Source organism: Lottia gigantea (assembly GCF_000327385.1).
Source record: "Lottia gigantea unplaced genomic scaffold LOTGIsca_15, whole genome shotgun sequence".
In the NCBI taxonomy this organism is placed as follows: Eukaryota; Metazoa; Mollusca; class Gastropoda; family Lottiidae; genus Lottia; species Lottia gigantea.
Window position 1 is genome coordinate 207083 of NW_008707797.1, and position 17790 is coordinate 224872.

The 17790-nt window shown below is 35.0% G+C and overlaps 5 protein-coding genes across 5 annotated transcripts in view; 3 read left to right on the forward strand and 2 right to left on the reverse strand.

Annotated features, from left to right (window-relative positions):
* Positions 1-1699, reverse strand: part of LOTGIDRAFT_157688 (hypothetical protein) — a gene marked incomplete at both ends in the record, with an annotated part of 1829 nt that extends 130 nt beyond the window's left edge. Inside the window, 2 exons of the mRNA XM_009050352.1 lie at positions 1157-1234; positions 1384-1699. Coding sequence (XP_009048600.1) covers positions 1157-1234; positions 1384-1699 — 394 coding nt within the window. The remainder of the gene's footprint in view (positions 1-1156; positions 1235-1383) is intronic.
* A 2574-nt stretch (positions 1700-4273) lies between these two features.
* On the forward strand, positions 4274-5593 carry LOTGIDRAFT_157689 (hypothetical protein; the record flags this gene model as incomplete). Its single annotated transcript, XM_009050353.1, has 3 exons — positions 4274-4538; positions 4806-4862; positions 5574-5593. 3 exons carry the CDS (start codon positions 4274-4276, stop codon positions 5591-5593), a joined length of 342 nt encoding a protein of 113 aa, XP_009048601.1.
* Positions 5594-6821: 1228 nt separating this feature from the next.
* LOTGIDRAFT_157690 (hypothetical protein) lies at positions 6822-10401 on the reverse strand (the record flags this gene model as incomplete). The annotated part of the gene is made up of 4 exons (XM_009050354.1): positions 6822-6838; positions 7134-7178; positions 8140-8393; positions 10265-10401. The coding sequence occupies 4 exons, from the start codon at positions 10399-10401 to the stop codon at positions 6822-6824; spliced, it is 453 nt and encodes a 150-aa protein (XP_009048602.1).
* An 897-nt stretch (positions 10402-11298) lies between these two features.
* On the forward strand, positions 11299-13327 carry LOTGIDRAFT_230732 (hypothetical protein; the record flags this gene model as incomplete). The annotated part of the gene is made up of 3 exons (XM_009050355.1): positions 11299-11587; positions 12516-12572; positions 13308-13327. The coding sequence occupies 3 exons, from the start codon at positions 11299-11301 to the stop codon at positions 13325-13327; spliced, it is 366 nt and encodes a 121-aa protein (XP_009048603.1).
* Positions 13328-14383: 1056 nt separating this feature from the next.
* LOTGIDRAFT_157692 (hypothetical protein) lies at positions 14384-15316 on the forward strand (the record flags this gene model as incomplete). The annotated part of the gene is made up of 3 exons (XM_009050356.1): positions 14384-14636; positions 14830-14886; positions 15303-15316. 3 exons carry the CDS (start codon positions 14384-14386, stop codon positions 15314-15316), a joined length of 324 nt encoding a protein of 107 aa, XP_009048604.1.
* Positions 15317-17790: the final 2474 nt, after the last annotated feature.

The following is a 17790-nucleotide window of genomic DNA, read 5'->3' on the forward strand; positions in this document are numbered from 1 at the left end:
AAGAAGTGCTCCATGTTTGTCCAGTAGATGCAAAACATGTCCCTTTATATCAGAAACTCATTATTTTGTAAGCAACTCTATGAATAAAAGGTACCCGATCCAGGAACATCTAACATGTGAACATTCGAATGTAATATTTCATGCAAGAAATGTCCCAAACAATATGTAGGAGAAACTAAGAATAATTTACGAACTCGCTTTAATGCTCATAGGTCAGACATCAAATTAAAGAAAGACAAGCCTGTTTCTAATCATTTCAACCTCGACGACCATTCAATAGACGATCTCACCCTAATCCCAATTGAGCGTATAGAAATTGACTTGCCCGAAGATGAAACTACCAAATTCCGTCAATCTAGGGAGGCCCATTGGATTGAGACATTGAATACAGCAAGACCTATAGGACTAAATATTCATCATAATGTAGGCATAGCACCCTTTGTTGTCCCGTTTAATACAACCAGCAATCGAGCAAGCAAGATAGTTCATGCCCACTATAAGAGCCTTCAAGAGAAATTCCCCCATGTCTATAAGCAGAAAATGATAGTTGCATATTCAAAAAATAAGAACTTAAATGATAATATTGTTCATAGTAAACTAAAAACAATCAGTACATAACAGATACTATACTTCTCGCCCATCGGGCGAGTTATTTTTTCTAATTTCAGATCAGAATAAGAACAGAAGAAAACCCAATATCAAGACCCTTAATCCTAATTTCTAAATAAAGTGTCTGCTACACCCTAGGCCTGTACATTTGGGAGAATCAAACCCTCCCTTCCCCGAAACCTAATCTACAAGTTAAAGGGACAGATGCCACATCTGTTCCTTTAAATATCAATCTACCTATAAGTTAAGTCCTCTATCTAAATAATAAAGTCAGTCTGTATCTATCAAATTCAGAATCCATTGCAGGTCAAAGTCTACAAACACTATTACTGATTGTCTCAGCTAAAATAATTCCGGTTTCTGAAGCTGAGATACGATTGGTTAGATGGATGTCAAATCTTTTCAAGAGTAAGGGCAATGGTCTATAAAGCATAGAAAATATCTCTAGAAATATCTCAAAATATGTAAAACGGATGGTTCGCTGATTACATTCTGGAAGGGTATGTTAAAAAAGATATAAAATTCATCGTTTGAATTTCTTTCTTACCGTTCATATTTCTTGTAATTCGGATATAGGGGTTGTTTATAACTGATTCGTATTCCGTCACTTCAATTACACCATCTCCTGTAAACATCAAATCATAATATAAAGTCTATAATTAATCTATAAATATCTTTAATGTACATATAGACATTGTAAACCTTTAGATATTTGACGTCTTGAACTTTTGACCTCTTGAACTTTTGACCTCTTGATATTTGACTGGTACTTACCGTTCACATCATAATCTGCTTTGAACTCGTCCACATCAACACCAAATACTGATTTTATCTCATCGTCAGTAAAAACATCATCTTCAGCAGCAGCATTATAGGCAGCATCAAAATCAGCATTTCTCACATCTCTTTTACCGTTATATCCTCTAGTACAATCACAGCAACCTCTACATCTCGTGTTACAACAGTTGTTACAATTGTAATATTTTCTATGTGCGACGATAACCCCAGTCCTTAACCCAGTCCTAGCCCCGGCCCTAACCCTAACCCTAAACCTAGCCCTAACCCTTCTTGAGTCGCCTTCTTGACCCATCATCATAATAACAAAAACGAGTAACAACAGAGTAAGCTTCATTCTATAATTTAACTTCTTTCCTTGCAGAATCGTTTTAGACAAACAACTTCTATCTGAAATATCTTTATTTTTCTCCGCAGTTTATATTCATTCTTTATTAAAACTAATCTATTTCTACCTACCTAATATCACACCAAACTATAGTGAAAGATCCTGTAAAGTTAAGGAAATGTTTTTGGGCTGACGGTGTCAGATCCTGTATATATGTAAAATAAGGAAATGCTGGTGACAATTCTTTACAATCTACAGACTACAAGTGTCAGTTTATAGTTTTATCAAACATGTCCTGCTGTTTATTGTAAAATATATATGTAAAATAAGGAGATACTGGTGACAATTCTTCACAAGTAATATTCATCAATCTCTCATAGGGAAGTTTTACCTCCTGTGTCTATTAACATATGTTACTACCACCGAGAATGTCACTAAAAACTAGAAAATTACATGACCTTGGTACCCAGGGACCTTATTCTCGAAAACTTAACTTTTAGTGTTCCAGTCATCTGATTGGTCAATCACTAGAATCAAGTTTTATTGTCCAATCAGATTACTGTATTTTTTTTTTAAATCTGTATTTTATCTTTCCTAAGTTTTCGAGAAAAAGGCCCCAGATTCGCTCTCTTCACATATTTTAAGAGATTTCAGTGATCATCATTCTATCTGGGGTAGCTCAGATGATAATAGCTGAATACAAATCATCTTCACGATGTAATTTTACTACCTATTGTAATTGTAATGGTATATTAAAAGCACAAGTTATAGACATGTTGTGCTACAATAATAATGTTTATTCAATAATAGATACAAAAAAACAAATATATATATATAAATACAAACGTTGAAATTAAGAAGAAAATATATAATAATCTAAATTTACAATCATTGAACAATAAGTTATATACAATAATGACTTTCTGTCCATATAAATAGAAATAGAGCTGAGTGTAGTTGTTTCGTTTGTTTTACACAGGTTATGGAAATTTCAAGTTCCTAAAAACCCTTTCAAGCAATCTATCTGCGAAGAAATTCACAACCATCACCCAAACCAGTTGCCCTTTGATAACCTATGGTGTTGTTGACCGAATAATCAATATCCCCACCAATGTATTTCCTCCGCCTATTTCACCTGCCATAACAATACCTACCAACAGATCTGTGGTTTACCGATATCACCTCTGAAATGAAGTGAAATAGAGTTTTACGTCCTACTTTTCTGCACCTTGTGAGTTAATGAAGATGGAATTTACTGTAGAAGAACAACCAGCTTTCCTTCCTGGATAAACTAATTAAGAAGATTGATAAAACAGTAGTAACTTCTGTATATAGAAAACCCACCCTCACAGTATCAGCTATAATCACAGACCAGTATCAGCTATAATCACAGACCAGTATCAGCTATAATCCAACTACCAAACCACACCAAGAAGAAAAAAGAACACTATCAAAGCATTGGTGAACAGAGCTCAGTCAATCTGTAGTAACCAAGAAAGTTACAAAGAAGAAATAAGTCACCTTATCAATGTATTTTACAGGAAAAACCAATACCCCTACAACCTCTTACCAGTTACTATTAACCAAATAAACCAACCAACGAAAGACGTCACCAAACTCGCCCACTCACCCAACAGGATGAACCTTCTCCACTGCCCAATCCCCCAGCCCCACTCACACATCCTGACACACCACACACACACACACACACACACCCTTAATCCAGTGGCCGAGCCTCAATATCAGCACTATAAAACTATAAACTGACACTTGTAGTCTGTAGATTGTGAAGAATTGTCACCAGTATTTCCTTATTTTACATACATATAGGATCTCACACCGTCAATCTAGAAACATTTCCTTAACTTTACAGGATCTAACACTGTCAATCTAGAAACATTTCCTTAACATTACAGGATCTTTCACCATAGTCCAGAAAATATAAAAATATCTTTTGTTGATTTGGTGTGATATAAGGTAAACATGTTAAATAATACTGAGAAGAAATAAATTAATTTTAACAAGAATGGATTATAAATTGGAGAGATAAACGAAGATATTTCAGTATAAATTTGATTGTTATAACGATATCGATTCTTCAACTATAAAACGACTATAAAATTTTAATTTCTCAAAAAGACTGGCAAGTCAGTAGACCTTTTGAATTGATAGAGATCTGAATCGGGTGATTTAAATGTAATTTATGGAGAAAAAGTTGAGATTTTTAAAATGTGTGATAAACACAGTTTAGTAGATCAATGTCGTCCTATAGTATTGCCATTTTTTCTTATTTGACCATAGAAAACTGTAATTGTACCACGCAATCTGCTGTAATATAATCTTCAAAGAATGCCTTGTTTACTTAGCCAATGAATATGTGACCTAATTTGCATAGTTATTAACCCGAACTCCGAATTCATGTCGTCTTTATGAACCTGTGTTATGAGCCCGGAAATAGTGATGTTTTGGATACACCACGATAATATCAACAAGTCATCCGGAGCAGACGTAGTTTTCTTTAATTTAATTGATTTTTACAGAATGAAATTAGCTCTTGTTTTGGTCGCTGTCGTCTTGGTAGTGAATGTAGAAGGTTTTTGGTGGAGGCGTCGACGAATTCGAATACCACCTTTCAGAATACAACTAAGAATGCCCTGCGGAAAAAAAGATGTTAGACAAGCCGATAATGACGCTGCTTTCAAAGCTGCAGCTGAAGATGGTGTTTTATCCGATGATGAAATAAAATCTGTACTTGGTGTCGCTGATGAAGATTTGGCTGATTTTTATGATCTTTATGATGTTAACGGTAAGTAATAAAGTTTACTGTATCTTATTTGAAGGGTGAAACTATACCTGGACTCCATAGTTCAGATCAATGAGTATATCGAGCTCTTAAAGTAAAAGAAACGTCCGACCCCCAAAAATCCAAGGGTTTAGTTTTGCAATACATATCAAATTGTGTATTGGTGTGTATGGGGGGAGGTTGGTGACGGTCATCAGGAAATGATGATAATGATGATGAATGATAATGAAGATGATGATGATAGTGGTAATGATTATGTTTTTATTACAGGCGATGAAAAAATAACAGTTGAAGAATATGAATCTGTCACCACTGTCCTTGCCAACGGTAGGTCAATTCCTGTTACTATAATAATAAATAAACCAACTATCCCAACCGCAAAACGAAAAATTGGTAGCAGCTAATGAACGGTTCAAACGATGAAGTGTATCAATCATAAGTAAGTATTTCATAATGAAAAGTGTTATCAGGTGTCTAGAAGAATAAGCATACCCTGTCTGGTGACACACCCGTCATAGCTGCTCATCATACACAACACTACAAATAGGTACGAAAATGAAATAAATGGAGTTTTAATACAAATAGGTACGCACCAACAAAATAAATAGCAACTTGACGACTTGACCGACGAATTTAAACACTTCAAGGGACGTAACTGGTGAAAATACATTACTATGAACAAAGGCAAAACTAAACAAAATCATTCTGGTGACAGTAAAAAGACCAATAAAAAATGATGCTATTTCTAAAGTATTCAAGGGAGAGCACTCACCTTTACAATAACTAGACTACTTTCAAATCCTGTCTCCCTTCATCTTTACATTGCCAAGCTATTACGAATTTCGCATTATACCTTGACAGCAATAACCTCTATTCTTTTTTTATATAAGTTTCTTTACGTTTCCTTTCATAAAGTGTTTATAATTTTTTGAAATATCTTCTGATTGATGTACCTACTCTCAGTTTGGTTTGAATCCCTGGATGATTTTCAGACGATTAATACCAAATCATACCTGATAAATTTCTGTTCTATTTCAGCGGGAGACAAAGAGAACTAATCAAAATATACTTGGAGAATAACCACGCACTGTCCTGAATATAATCGGCCGATTATTTAAAATGAATAAATTATAACAGCATCAGAAATAGTTGTAGTTATTCCTGTATCGAAATGAAATGAAGTTTTACGTCTTACCTTTCTTCCCTATATCAAAAAGGTGACCAACATCATGCAGTGTGCAATGAGGGACGTTTCCCAACACCTATCATTCACTAGAAAATAATCATTACAAGAAAAACAGACATGTTATTATCTAAATATCATATTTCGATTACATGAAATAAATTATGACAATATCAGAAAAAGTTACTTCTCCCACTAAATGAAATGGAGTTTTACGCCCCTACCTTTCTTCTTCTTGAAGTTGGGCAACATCGTGCAGTGTGCTATGGTGGATATTTTGTAACGCCTATCATTAACTTGAAAAGAAACATCTGAAGAAATTCCAATATGTTCTTATCCCAATTGCAATTTAAAAATCAATGCAATGTGGGACATAAAAACAAACAGTGGCTAAATTTATTCTGAAAGACACCATCATCATCACAGCAGAATTTAAAAATATGTTGTATCACTGTCTTTTGGTGTTTTTTTAATAGTCTTGCGTATTGTGGTATTTTTACTAGTGAAATTAACATAAAAGAAACGATCAATATACCCTCTAGGTAAATGAGGTCATGTGCCGGATCAGTTCCAATTTTCAAACTTACGAGCACCCATAACTTACGTGGGATTTGTTAAACTTTTAAAACTATTAGTAATAATTTATGTATGGACTTATTACTAAGGGTTTGTGAAAGATTACCCTGGCAAGCTATCTGTAATAAAGAATCGACATCTGTACGTAGAGCCATCAAAGCTGACAAACTGACATAATCCAAATTTCTTACGATTTAGGTAAAACAGATATGACATCCCTGACCCCTCACTGACTGTTCAATGAGTTTACCCGTGGCCATTGGCCATTGTTTTTTAATTTTTCAAAATTGACACAGAATCCATAAAAGTTGCCATTGCACGGTATATTGCGCCAGTAAAACTATGTACGATAGGGACATAAAGGTGAGGCCAACCCGATCAAGAACAAATGGTTTCTGGAGGATATTTTACAAACAACAATATATACATATATATCTATGGTGGAATAATTTATTTTACTTTAAAATTCTGAACACTGGTAAATTCACGTCGGTTCAAAATTATCATTTCAATTGGTCTTCCATGTTTTATTCATCTTGGTTAACTGAATTATAAAAAATGAGTTTTTCAACTTCAAGATACATTCATTATAAACCCAAGTTAAGATTTAACTCTCTAAGGATATCGAACGGAAAATGGTAAAAATAGAATCGCAAGTGGAAAACCGACCTTTTTAAATTTCAATCCAAGCTTGATCACAAACAGAAGGTCAGAATATATCTATTCAAATCTGCACACTAAATAAGTTTAAAGGTCATTGTGAATTACAGTGAATGAACACAAAGTATCGCCTAAAGAAAACTTTTTAGAATCTGTTTTAAGAATAAATTATACCTTACCTTTGTTAACCAACTCGTACTCTAATACTTTTACCACCCCATCATCTGTAAAAATAATATCATTGTGTATAATCTGATGGGAACACCACAAACACTGGTTATCATTTCTGTCTATCTATAAACATCTACTATATATATATATATTTACAGAATGGACAAATTAATTAATTCATTAAAATATTGTGATCGACATTCTTGAACACTCTCTTGACCTCCCAACCACTCGATCTTCTGATCTCAACATCTCTTGACATCTAGGTCTCTTGACCCCCCGACCACTCGATCTTCTGATCTCAACATCTCTTGACATCTAGGTCTCTTGACCTCCCAACCACTCGATCTTCTGATCTCAACATCTCTTGACATCTAGGTCTCTTGACCTCCCGACCACTCGATCTTCTGATCTCAACATCTCTTGACATCTAGGTCTCTTGACCTCCCAACCACTCGATCTTCTGATCTCAACATCTCTTGACATCTAGGTCTCTTGACCTCCCGACCACTCGATCTTCTGATCTCAACATCTCTTGACATCTAGGTCTCTTGACCTCCCGACCACTCGATCTTCTGATCTCAACATCTCTTGACATCTAGGTCTCTTGACCTCCCGACCACTCGATCTTCTGATCTCAACATCTCTTGACATCTAGGTCTCTTGACCTCCCGACCACTCGATCTTCTGATCTCAACATCTCTTGACATCTAGGTCTCTTGACCTCCCGACCACTGGATCTTCTGATCTCAACATCTCTTGACATCTAGGTCTCTTGACCTCCCGACCACTCGATCTTCTGATCTCAACATCTCTTGACATCTAGGTCTCTTGACCTCCCGACCACTCGATCTTCTGATCTCAACATCTCTTGACATCTAGGTCTCTTGACCTCCCGACCACTCGATCTTCTGATCTCAACATCTCTTGACCTCTTGATCTCTTAACCCCTAGATAATTTGACCTCTTTTGACCTATATATTTGGTAAAAAATGACTTTTGACTGGTACTTACCGTTCACATCATATGCTGCTTTGAACTCGTCCACATCAACACCAAAAACTGATTTTATCTCATCGTCAGTAAAAACACCATCTTCAGCAGCAGCATTATAGGCAGCATCAAAATCAGCATTTCTCACATCTCTCTTACCCCATAACCAACCTCTTCTTATACGAACGTCAACCCTGTAGGGGTTATATGCTAAGTGGACTTCTAGACCCATCATCATTACAACAACAACGAGTAACAACAGAGTAATTTTCATTCTACAATTTAAAAATAAAAACAGAATATTTTCTCTTTGATGACAGTTAAGTTCATTCTCTCAACTTTATTCACCTCACTTGTCTCGGACTATTGGTAAAGGTTCCCTCACACCATAGTGGTTACTAGTAGTGTATGGTTGTGATTAATGAAAGTGGTCATGAGTACCTAACGTAACTCTTATCTTAGCAGTCTGCTAGCTAGTTGAACACGATAGGTGGATTATACCGTACCGTACAGTACGTACTTACTTGCTTGATGTAGAATGTTTTTAAGTTAAACAAATGTTGTGGGCAAACAAATTCATTCTGAAATATCGTCGTTTTTCTCTGCAATTTATAATCCATTCTTGTTAAAATTAATTTAATTCTGTGAAATTTTATCAAACATGTTGCCTAATAATGTTTTTCTACATATTATTATTATATCGCACAGAATCATCACAATATATTTTTTAATATCAAGACACTGGTGTTAGATCCTATAGATTTAAGAAAATGTTTCTGGACTATGGTGAAAGATCCTGTAAAGTTAAGGAAATGTTTTGGGCTGACGGTGTTAGATCCTGTAATGTTAAGGAACTGTTTCTGGATTGACGGTGTGAGATCCTGTATGTATGTAAAATAAGGAAACACTAGTGACAATTCTTCACAAGCAATACTCATCACACTCAATGCTCATCGGGAAGTTCCACTCGACACCCGCCACAACTTTATAGATCAACATCATGAGATACAACCAGATCAATTACTGTCTGACCAAACAAATCAGCCAAGATTCAAGAAACAGACTTGTCAAATTTATTTTTTATATAAAACTATTTCTACAAGATAGAGATACGTCGTACTTGACACGAAATTTTCATTCTCGGTCATTCCCGATGATAATATCAGAGGAAAATTAATAGCTCACATTATATCATCTTTACAATGTCAAGCTAATACGAACTGCGTCTTAGACCTTGACTGAATCAGCAACTTTTCTTGTATTACCGATGTTCGTAAAGCAGCAATTTGATTGGATTGTATGTTAGTGAATACAGCCAATCATAATCTTTCGATTTCACGAGTAGTCATATTGTCTTTCAGTCGAGGACACTCGAATGATTGTTACGGCTGATGTTGTGAATTATATCAGTCGCAAGAGAATGAAGTCCGATGGAGGTAGGGACGAGATGCATGCAGTATGACTGGGAAAGATGAGAATACAGAGAAGTTATCATACACAAACCTCGTTTCATTGGCTAGTTTGTGTTATAAGCTCATTTGTTTCAGGTTTCTACTTTATAAAAAGGTATAGGCTTGAAATTGTCATATTTTCAATATGTGACCATGATTGTAGATGACCTATCAATTCGGGGAGGCAAATGTTCTTGACCATTGCTATCTATAATACCTTCATAGTTGATATATTACAGCAATTTTCATGACTAATCATATACACACTTCAATACTTTTATCTTGGTCAGTTTGTGTCAAAGGGACACATTCGCCATAAGTTTGACAAATCTAACCTTAGACTCAGATATGGGACAATTTTTTTCTAAGCTTATCATAGTCCTGACTTTAGCCTCTGAAAGCTATTTTCACAGCTAGAGTAGAGTCAGTAAATAGGCCTTGTTTTATTGGGATTTTCCAAATTTCCAAAAGTGCGTTTTTTAAACCTATAATAAATTACCTTTCCGACGATTGATTTGGCGGATCCAATTTAAATAAATTGTTTATAACCTCCGCACCTTCTGAGGGGCCGAAAAAATCTACATTAAACAGGGCCTCCTCTACTCCAACCGACAACTTTCAAATTAGATATCAGAGACTCGAAAAGAGGCAGATGTTTCGGTCTAAGCTAATCAGTAATAGTGCTCACACCTCACCGTAGGAAATTGACCATTTCACGGCCTAATTCCAATGATCTGGGATATTCATCAATATATTCATAATTGATGTCGATTTCGAAGTCATTTTCAAAACCTAACAAGTTGAAATATCCTTTATATCCATAAGTTCGCATGTGTCATTTCCATATTAGAACCATAGGTAGTTATAGTAATATATCAGACAACTCTCTCTAACAACCGGTTAATGATCTCAGTCGCAATATCAGCACTATAAAACTATAAACTGACACTTGTAGTCTGTAGATTGTGAAGAATTGTCACCAGTATTTCCTTATTTTACATACATATAGGATCTCACACCGTCAATCTAGAAACATTCCAGAAAATATAAAAATATCTTTTGTTGACTTGGTGTGATATAAGGTAAACATGGTAAATAATACTGAGAAGAAATAAATTAATTTTAACAAGAATGGATTATAAATTGGAGAGAAAATCGGAAATATCTCCGTATAAATTTGATTGTCTAAAAATTGTCATAAACAGATTCCACATCTAGAAAGTAAGTATACCATATGAATTTGATAGAGATCGTGATCTAAGCATTTGCATGTAATTTAGCATAAAAAGAAATATGATAAAGGGGTGATCATTCAACTCCGTACCTTAAGCCTAACACAGGGACAATTCTTTGTTGCTGCAAAATTTGGTTTTTGTTATGGTGAAAATTCACGAAAACTGGCGATCCAAATGACCTTTTCAGTCTGTCTCTCCGTATCCATGTATCACGTCCGAGGAACGGTCAGAGTTGCTAGTCGCAGCTAGTTAGACATGGTCGTTTGGAATGTTCTAGTCTTGTACCAATCAATCTAGTTGGACAGCTTCAGAGCCTTTATAGACATTCCTGTTCTCAGCTTTCAGCAATATAACAAAATACAATAACGATATCAGAGTCAATATGTGATGTACAATTTCATCAGATCATACTAAGTGTTGCTACTCGCTGAAAACGGAGAAGAAACATCCACTGCTTCATTTTAATCAGATTTTATTTTCCGTTTTTTTACAGAATGAAATTAGCTCTTGTTTTGGTCGCTGTTGTTTTGGTAGTGAATGCAGAAGGCTGGGGATGGAGGGCTCCACGAGTATCTTGGCCCCGAATACGTATACCACGTATAGGCATACCACCCGTAACCATACCCGGTATAAGAATTACGAGAGATGTGCGAGAAGCTGAGGGTGATGCTGCTTTCAATGCTGCTGCTGAAGATGGTGTTTTATCCGATGATGAAATAAAATCTGTACTTGGTGTGGCTGATAAGGATTTGGCTGGTTTTAAAGTACTTTATGACGTTAACAGTAAGTAATAAAGTTTATTGTATCTTACTTGAAGGATGAAACTTTACCTGGACTCCATTGTTAATATTAATGTACTGAAGTCCGACCCTCCGAACTCCAATTACGCTCTGATACGCAGACTAAGGTGTTAGGTTTGCAATCCATCTTTAATAGGGAGTGTGTTTGGGGCTCTGACGGTCATTAGTAAATCATAATGTTAATAATGATAATAATGATAATAATGATAGTAATGATAATAATGATAATAATGAAAATAATGATAATAATGATAATAATGATAATAATGATGATAATGATAATAATGATAATAATGATAATAATGATAATAATAATGATGATGATAATAATAATGATAATAATGATAATAATGATAATAATGATAATAATGATAGTAATGATAATAATGATAATAATGATAATAATGATAATAATGATAATAATGATAATAATGATAATAATAATGATAATAATAATGATAATGGTAATAATGTTAATAATGATGATAATGGTAATAATGATAATGATAATAATAATAATGATAATAATAGCCTGTTCTTTCGATTTCCAACTGCCGAAGGATCTTAACGTGCACAGCCTGTAGCACACGGGGGCCTCAGTGTATTGTCCCTTTTGGTTAGCGCGCAAGCGTCTTAATCACTGAGACACCGAAGAGGCTCCCGAAGAAATGCTGCAAAAATATGTTCTGAATGATAATGATAATGATGATAATGATAATAATAATGATAATGATAATGATAATGATGATAATGATAATAATAATAATAATAATGATAATGATAATGATGATAATGATAATGATAATGATAATAATAATAATAATAATAATGATAATGATGATAATGATAATGATGATAATGATAATAATAATGATAATGATAATGATGATAATGATATGTTTATTTTACAGGCGATGGAAAAATAACAGTTGAAGAATATCGAGCTGTTACCGCTACCCTTGCCAACGGTAGGTCATTTCGTGTCACTATGGACTGTCAAACAGTCACTGAACCGAGTCATTAGTTGTAATCAGAATGTGAAATAGTTCTGTCAAACAGTCACTGAACCGAGTCATTAGAGGTGATCAGCATGTGAAATAGTTCTGTCAAACAGTCACTGAACCGAGTCATTAGGGGTAATCAGAATCTGAAATAGTTCTGTCAAACAGTCACTGAACCGAGTCATTAGGGGTAATCAGAATGTGAAATAGTTCTGTCAAACAGTCACTGAACCGAGTCATTAGGGGTAATCAGAATGTGAAATAGTTCTGTCAAACAGTCACTGAACCGAGTCATTAGAGGTGATCAGAATGTGAAATAGTTCTGTCAAACAGTCACTGAACCGAGTCATTGGGGGTAATCAGAATGTGAAATAGTTCTGTCAAACAGTCAACCTGATCAGTTACAACAGTATTTTATTATACAGTATTAAAGGGAGAGCACTCATAATTAGACTAATTACAAATCTTGTCTCTCTTCATCTTTACATTGTCAAGCTATTACGAATTTCGCATTATACCTTGACAGCAATAACCTCTATTCTTTGTTTATATAGATGTCTTTACGATGCCTTTAATAGAGTGTTTATAATTGTTGAAAAATCTTCTGATTGATGTACCTACTCTCAGTTTGGTTTGAGTTCCGGGATGATTTTCAGACAATTAATACCTAATCACACCTAATAAATTTCTGTTCTATTTCAGCGGGAGACAAAGAGAACTAATCAAAATATACTTGGAGAATGACCTCGCACCGTCCTGAATATAATCGGCCGATTATTTAAAATGAATAAATTATAACAGCATTAGAAATAGTTGTAGTTATTCCTGTATCGAAATGAAATGAAGTTTTACGTCCTCCTTTTCTTCCCTATATCAAAAAGATGGGCCATTGGTCCCCCATCCCTTCAAACAAATCAACGGTCTTATTTTGAAATGAAACTTAGACCCTCTGAATGCTCACAATTCATCCCCTTCTGGGATCACCCGGCCTTATCACCCGTCAAGGAAGAGGTCTATTATTTGTCATACTAACACCACTAACTCTAAACTCAACCAGAATTACACTGTTTGCTTTCATACATGGTCAATAAAAATCCACACAAGATAATTCCATTTATCAAAATATCGTCCAAAGTATGGCGAAATCAGGAGAAGAGATTGTGTAGTAGTGGACAATCATTTTCACAACTTGAAGTGTGTCCAGTTGGTCATTGTTCGCTTTGATACATTCGGTCGACCGGGAAGTAAACCCGGTACTGACACTGTCACTGGTCAACTACGGAAGCCGTTGGTGGCAATTTCTACTTTCGACGACGAGAAAGCCAGGAACAGAGAAGATCCATATCGAAGGGGAGTTTATCATAATTATGTAGTATCTGAATTGTGAACAGTATCTGAATTGTGAACAGTCTGCATCAAACATGTCCTGCTGTTTATTGTCCCGTACTAGATCAGAAGTTCGGACTGACACTAACTGGCGCGAATATCTCACAAGAAAGGTGACAGGGCAGTTGAATATTTTAATTGTTTTTGACATGAATTGAGTATAAATCAGGGAGAAAAATGATGATATTCCATCAGAGAAAATCTGTACAACCAACAAATAAGTTAGAAAACTTTTTATTTCTTAAAATACAAATTATTGATTGACGATATTTCGACGGAACCTGAAAACGGAGAAGAAACATCCAGAGCTTCAATTAAATCAATTTTAATTTTCCGTATTTTTTACAGAATGAAATTAGCTCTTGTTTTGGTCGCTGTCGTCTTAGTAGTGAATGTTGAAGGCTGGGGAATGGAGGGCTCCACGAATTCGAATATCACCAATAAGTATACCAAGAATACGTATACCCATTATACCATCCATACCAAGAATTCCCTGGGGTAAGAGAAATGTGAGACAAGCCGAGGGTGATGCTGCTTTCAGTGCTGCAGCTGAAGATGGTGTTTTGTCCGACGATGAAAAAAAATCTCTTCTTGGTGTAGCTGATGAGGATTTGGTTGAGTTTTATGAACTTTATGACGTTAACGGTAAGTAATAAAGTTTATTGTATCTTATTTGAAGTGTGAAACTTTATCCGAGCTTCATTATTCTTATAATTAAACATGATTAAACTAATGATAGTAACGATATGAGCTGGGAGGGGTGTTAGTAAATGATGATTGATGATGATAATAATGATAATAATGATGAATGATAATGATAATGATGTATATATTACAGACAATGGAGTAATAACAGTTGCAGAATTTGAAGCTGTGTCATCTATCCTTGCCAACAGTAGGTCTTTTCTTTTTACTTTTACTGTGACAAATGAGAAAACTGAACGGAATCATTTGGTTAACCGGGATAATACCGAGATGTGAAACGGCCTTGTCAAACAGTCCAACCAGTTTACATTTGTTTTGTTTTTTATCGTAATAATAATCGGGGAGGGAGAGGGGAAGTGGAAGTATATGCTAGCTTGATAATATTATTTTATCTCCCTCTGGTACACAGATATACAAATGTTCGTTTAATTAAATTTATATGTATTTGCTAGTGTACAATCCAATCAAACCGCTATTTTTACTATTTACTTCTGAGATACGACAAAGGTGGTGGCTATTGCAGTCAAGGTATATAACGCAGTTTGCAAGAACTTGACTTTTTCAAATGCTCCTTATCCAACCTGATAAATTTCTTTTTAATTTCAGACGGAGGACAGTAGTTGAAGAAAAGACGAGCCTGAAAGATTAACCCTCACCGCCTGGAATATAGTCGCCCGATTACATGAAATAAATTATGACAATATCAGAAAAAGTGAAATGGAGTTTTACGCCCCTACCCTTCTTCTTGAAGTTGGGCAACATCTTGCAGTGTGCTAAGGGGGAATTTTGTTACACTTATTATTCTCTTTCAAAATGAACATCTGAAGAAAATCCAGTATGTTCTTATCCCAATTTCAAGTTAAAAATCAATGCCAAAAGCAATGTGCGACATAAACACAAACAGTGGCTAAATTTATTCTGAAAAGACACTATCATCATCACAGCAGAATTTAAAAATATGTTGTATCACTGTCTTTTGGTGTTTTTTTATTAGTCTTGCGTATTGTGGTATTTTTACTAGTGAAAATAACATAAAAAGAACGACCAAAATATATTGTGGGTAAGAGCACAACAAGTACATTAAGAATATGAAAAAAAAAACAGTACCCTCTCGGTAAATGAGGTCATGTGCCGGATCAGTCCCAATTTTCAAACTTCTCTGTCTGTAGAAATATATCAACTATCAATACCGAGCACACTGGCGGGCAGTCTGAACCATGTGTAAGTTACGCGAGGATTTAGTCGTAAATTACAAGCCCCAGGAACTTTAACTTTGTTAAACGCTTAAAACTATTAGTAATAATTTATGTATTGACTTAAGACCATTCGTAATTTACTAAGGGTTTGTGAAAGGATACCCTGGCAAGCTATCTGTAATAAAAATCAAAAAGCCACATCTATAGAGCCAGGGGGCCATCAAAGCTGACAAACTGACATAATCCAAATTTCTTACGATTTAGGTAAAACAGATATGACATCCCTGACCCCTCACTGACTGTTCAATGAGTTTACCCGTGGCCATTGTTTTTTAATTTTTCAAAATTGACACAGAATCCATAAAAGTTGCCATTGCACGGTATATTGCGCCAGTAAAACTATGTACGATAGGGAAATAAAGGTGAGGCCAACCCGATCAAGAACAAATGGTTTCTGGAGGATATTTTACAAACAACAATATATACATATATATCTATGGTGGAATAATTTATTTTATTTTAAAATTCTAAACTCTGGTAAAATCACGTCGGTTCAAAATTATCATTTCAATTGGTCTTCCATGTTTTATTCATCTTGGTTAACTGAATTATAAAAAATGAGTTTTTCAACTTCAAGATACGTTCATTATAAACTCAAGTTAAGATTTATGCCCCTTTTTCACCCTCTAAGGATATCGAACGGAAAAGGTGAAAATTGAATCGTGAGTGGAAATGCACCTTGCCAATTCTAGAGACTGGAGCATACCGAGCTGTCGTGTCTTACTAGCTAGATTGTTCGGTACAATGTCAGTCCAATTCTGACCACAGAAAACTGTTATTGTACCAATCAATCTGCTAGCTAGTTAGACGCGATAGTTTGGTATATTCTATTCTCCCTCTGACCACAGAAAACTGTCATTGTACCAAACAATCTACTAGCTAGTTAGACACGATAGTTTGGTTTGCTCTAGTCTCAATCTGATCACAGAAAACTGTCACTGTACCAAGCAATCTACTATCTAGTTTGACAAGATATTTTATTATTCTCTGATCTCATTCGTAACAGAAAACGGTCATTGTACTAACTAATTAGAAACGATAGTTTGGTAATATCATTCAACGCATATTTATTTGCTAGATGCAGAGTCTTTTTTAAGATGTGAACAAATAAATTTATACTGAAATATGTTCGTTTTTCTCTCCAATTTATAATCCATTCTTGTTAAAATTAATTTATTCCTGTGAAATTTTATCAAACATATTGCATTTTATCTTCTTTGTTTTGTTGTTAAATGGGTTGTCATATCATTCTTATTATTATATCGCATGGAACCAACAAACGATATTGTTTTATTTTCAAAGCTCTGGTGATAGATCCTGTAAAGTTAGGGAAATGTTTTCGGACTGTTAGATCCTAGACAGATTGAAAATAAGGAAATACTGGTGACAATTCTTTAGAATTCTTTGTCTCCATTACAAGCCTTTCATAACATCCAGTCTGTACACCCAATAACAGGGGATATTTACAGGCTCTCTGGAACGAACAAAGACATTGTCAAATTGATGCAATGTTTCAGTACTAGGGTGATAATTCCTGTAAAGATAAGGAAACGTATTTTTGATTGACTGTGTTAGCTTGTACTGATTCATAATGATTATCTATAGTCACAGGTGACTGTCACAAAAACCATAAGAGATATACCAAATAAATCACGTGCAAATGACCCATTGCTAACATATTAGGACTGCATCGATGACCTTTCCCCAGTGACCAACAGTTTTTCCCCGGTCTTCCAAATGTGCGCTAATCCGCCCTCTTATAAAAAAAAAAGTCAGGTCTAGATAGAAACTAAAGACCTAAGTTCAATTTCAGTTTTACTGACAAATTTTATGAAAAG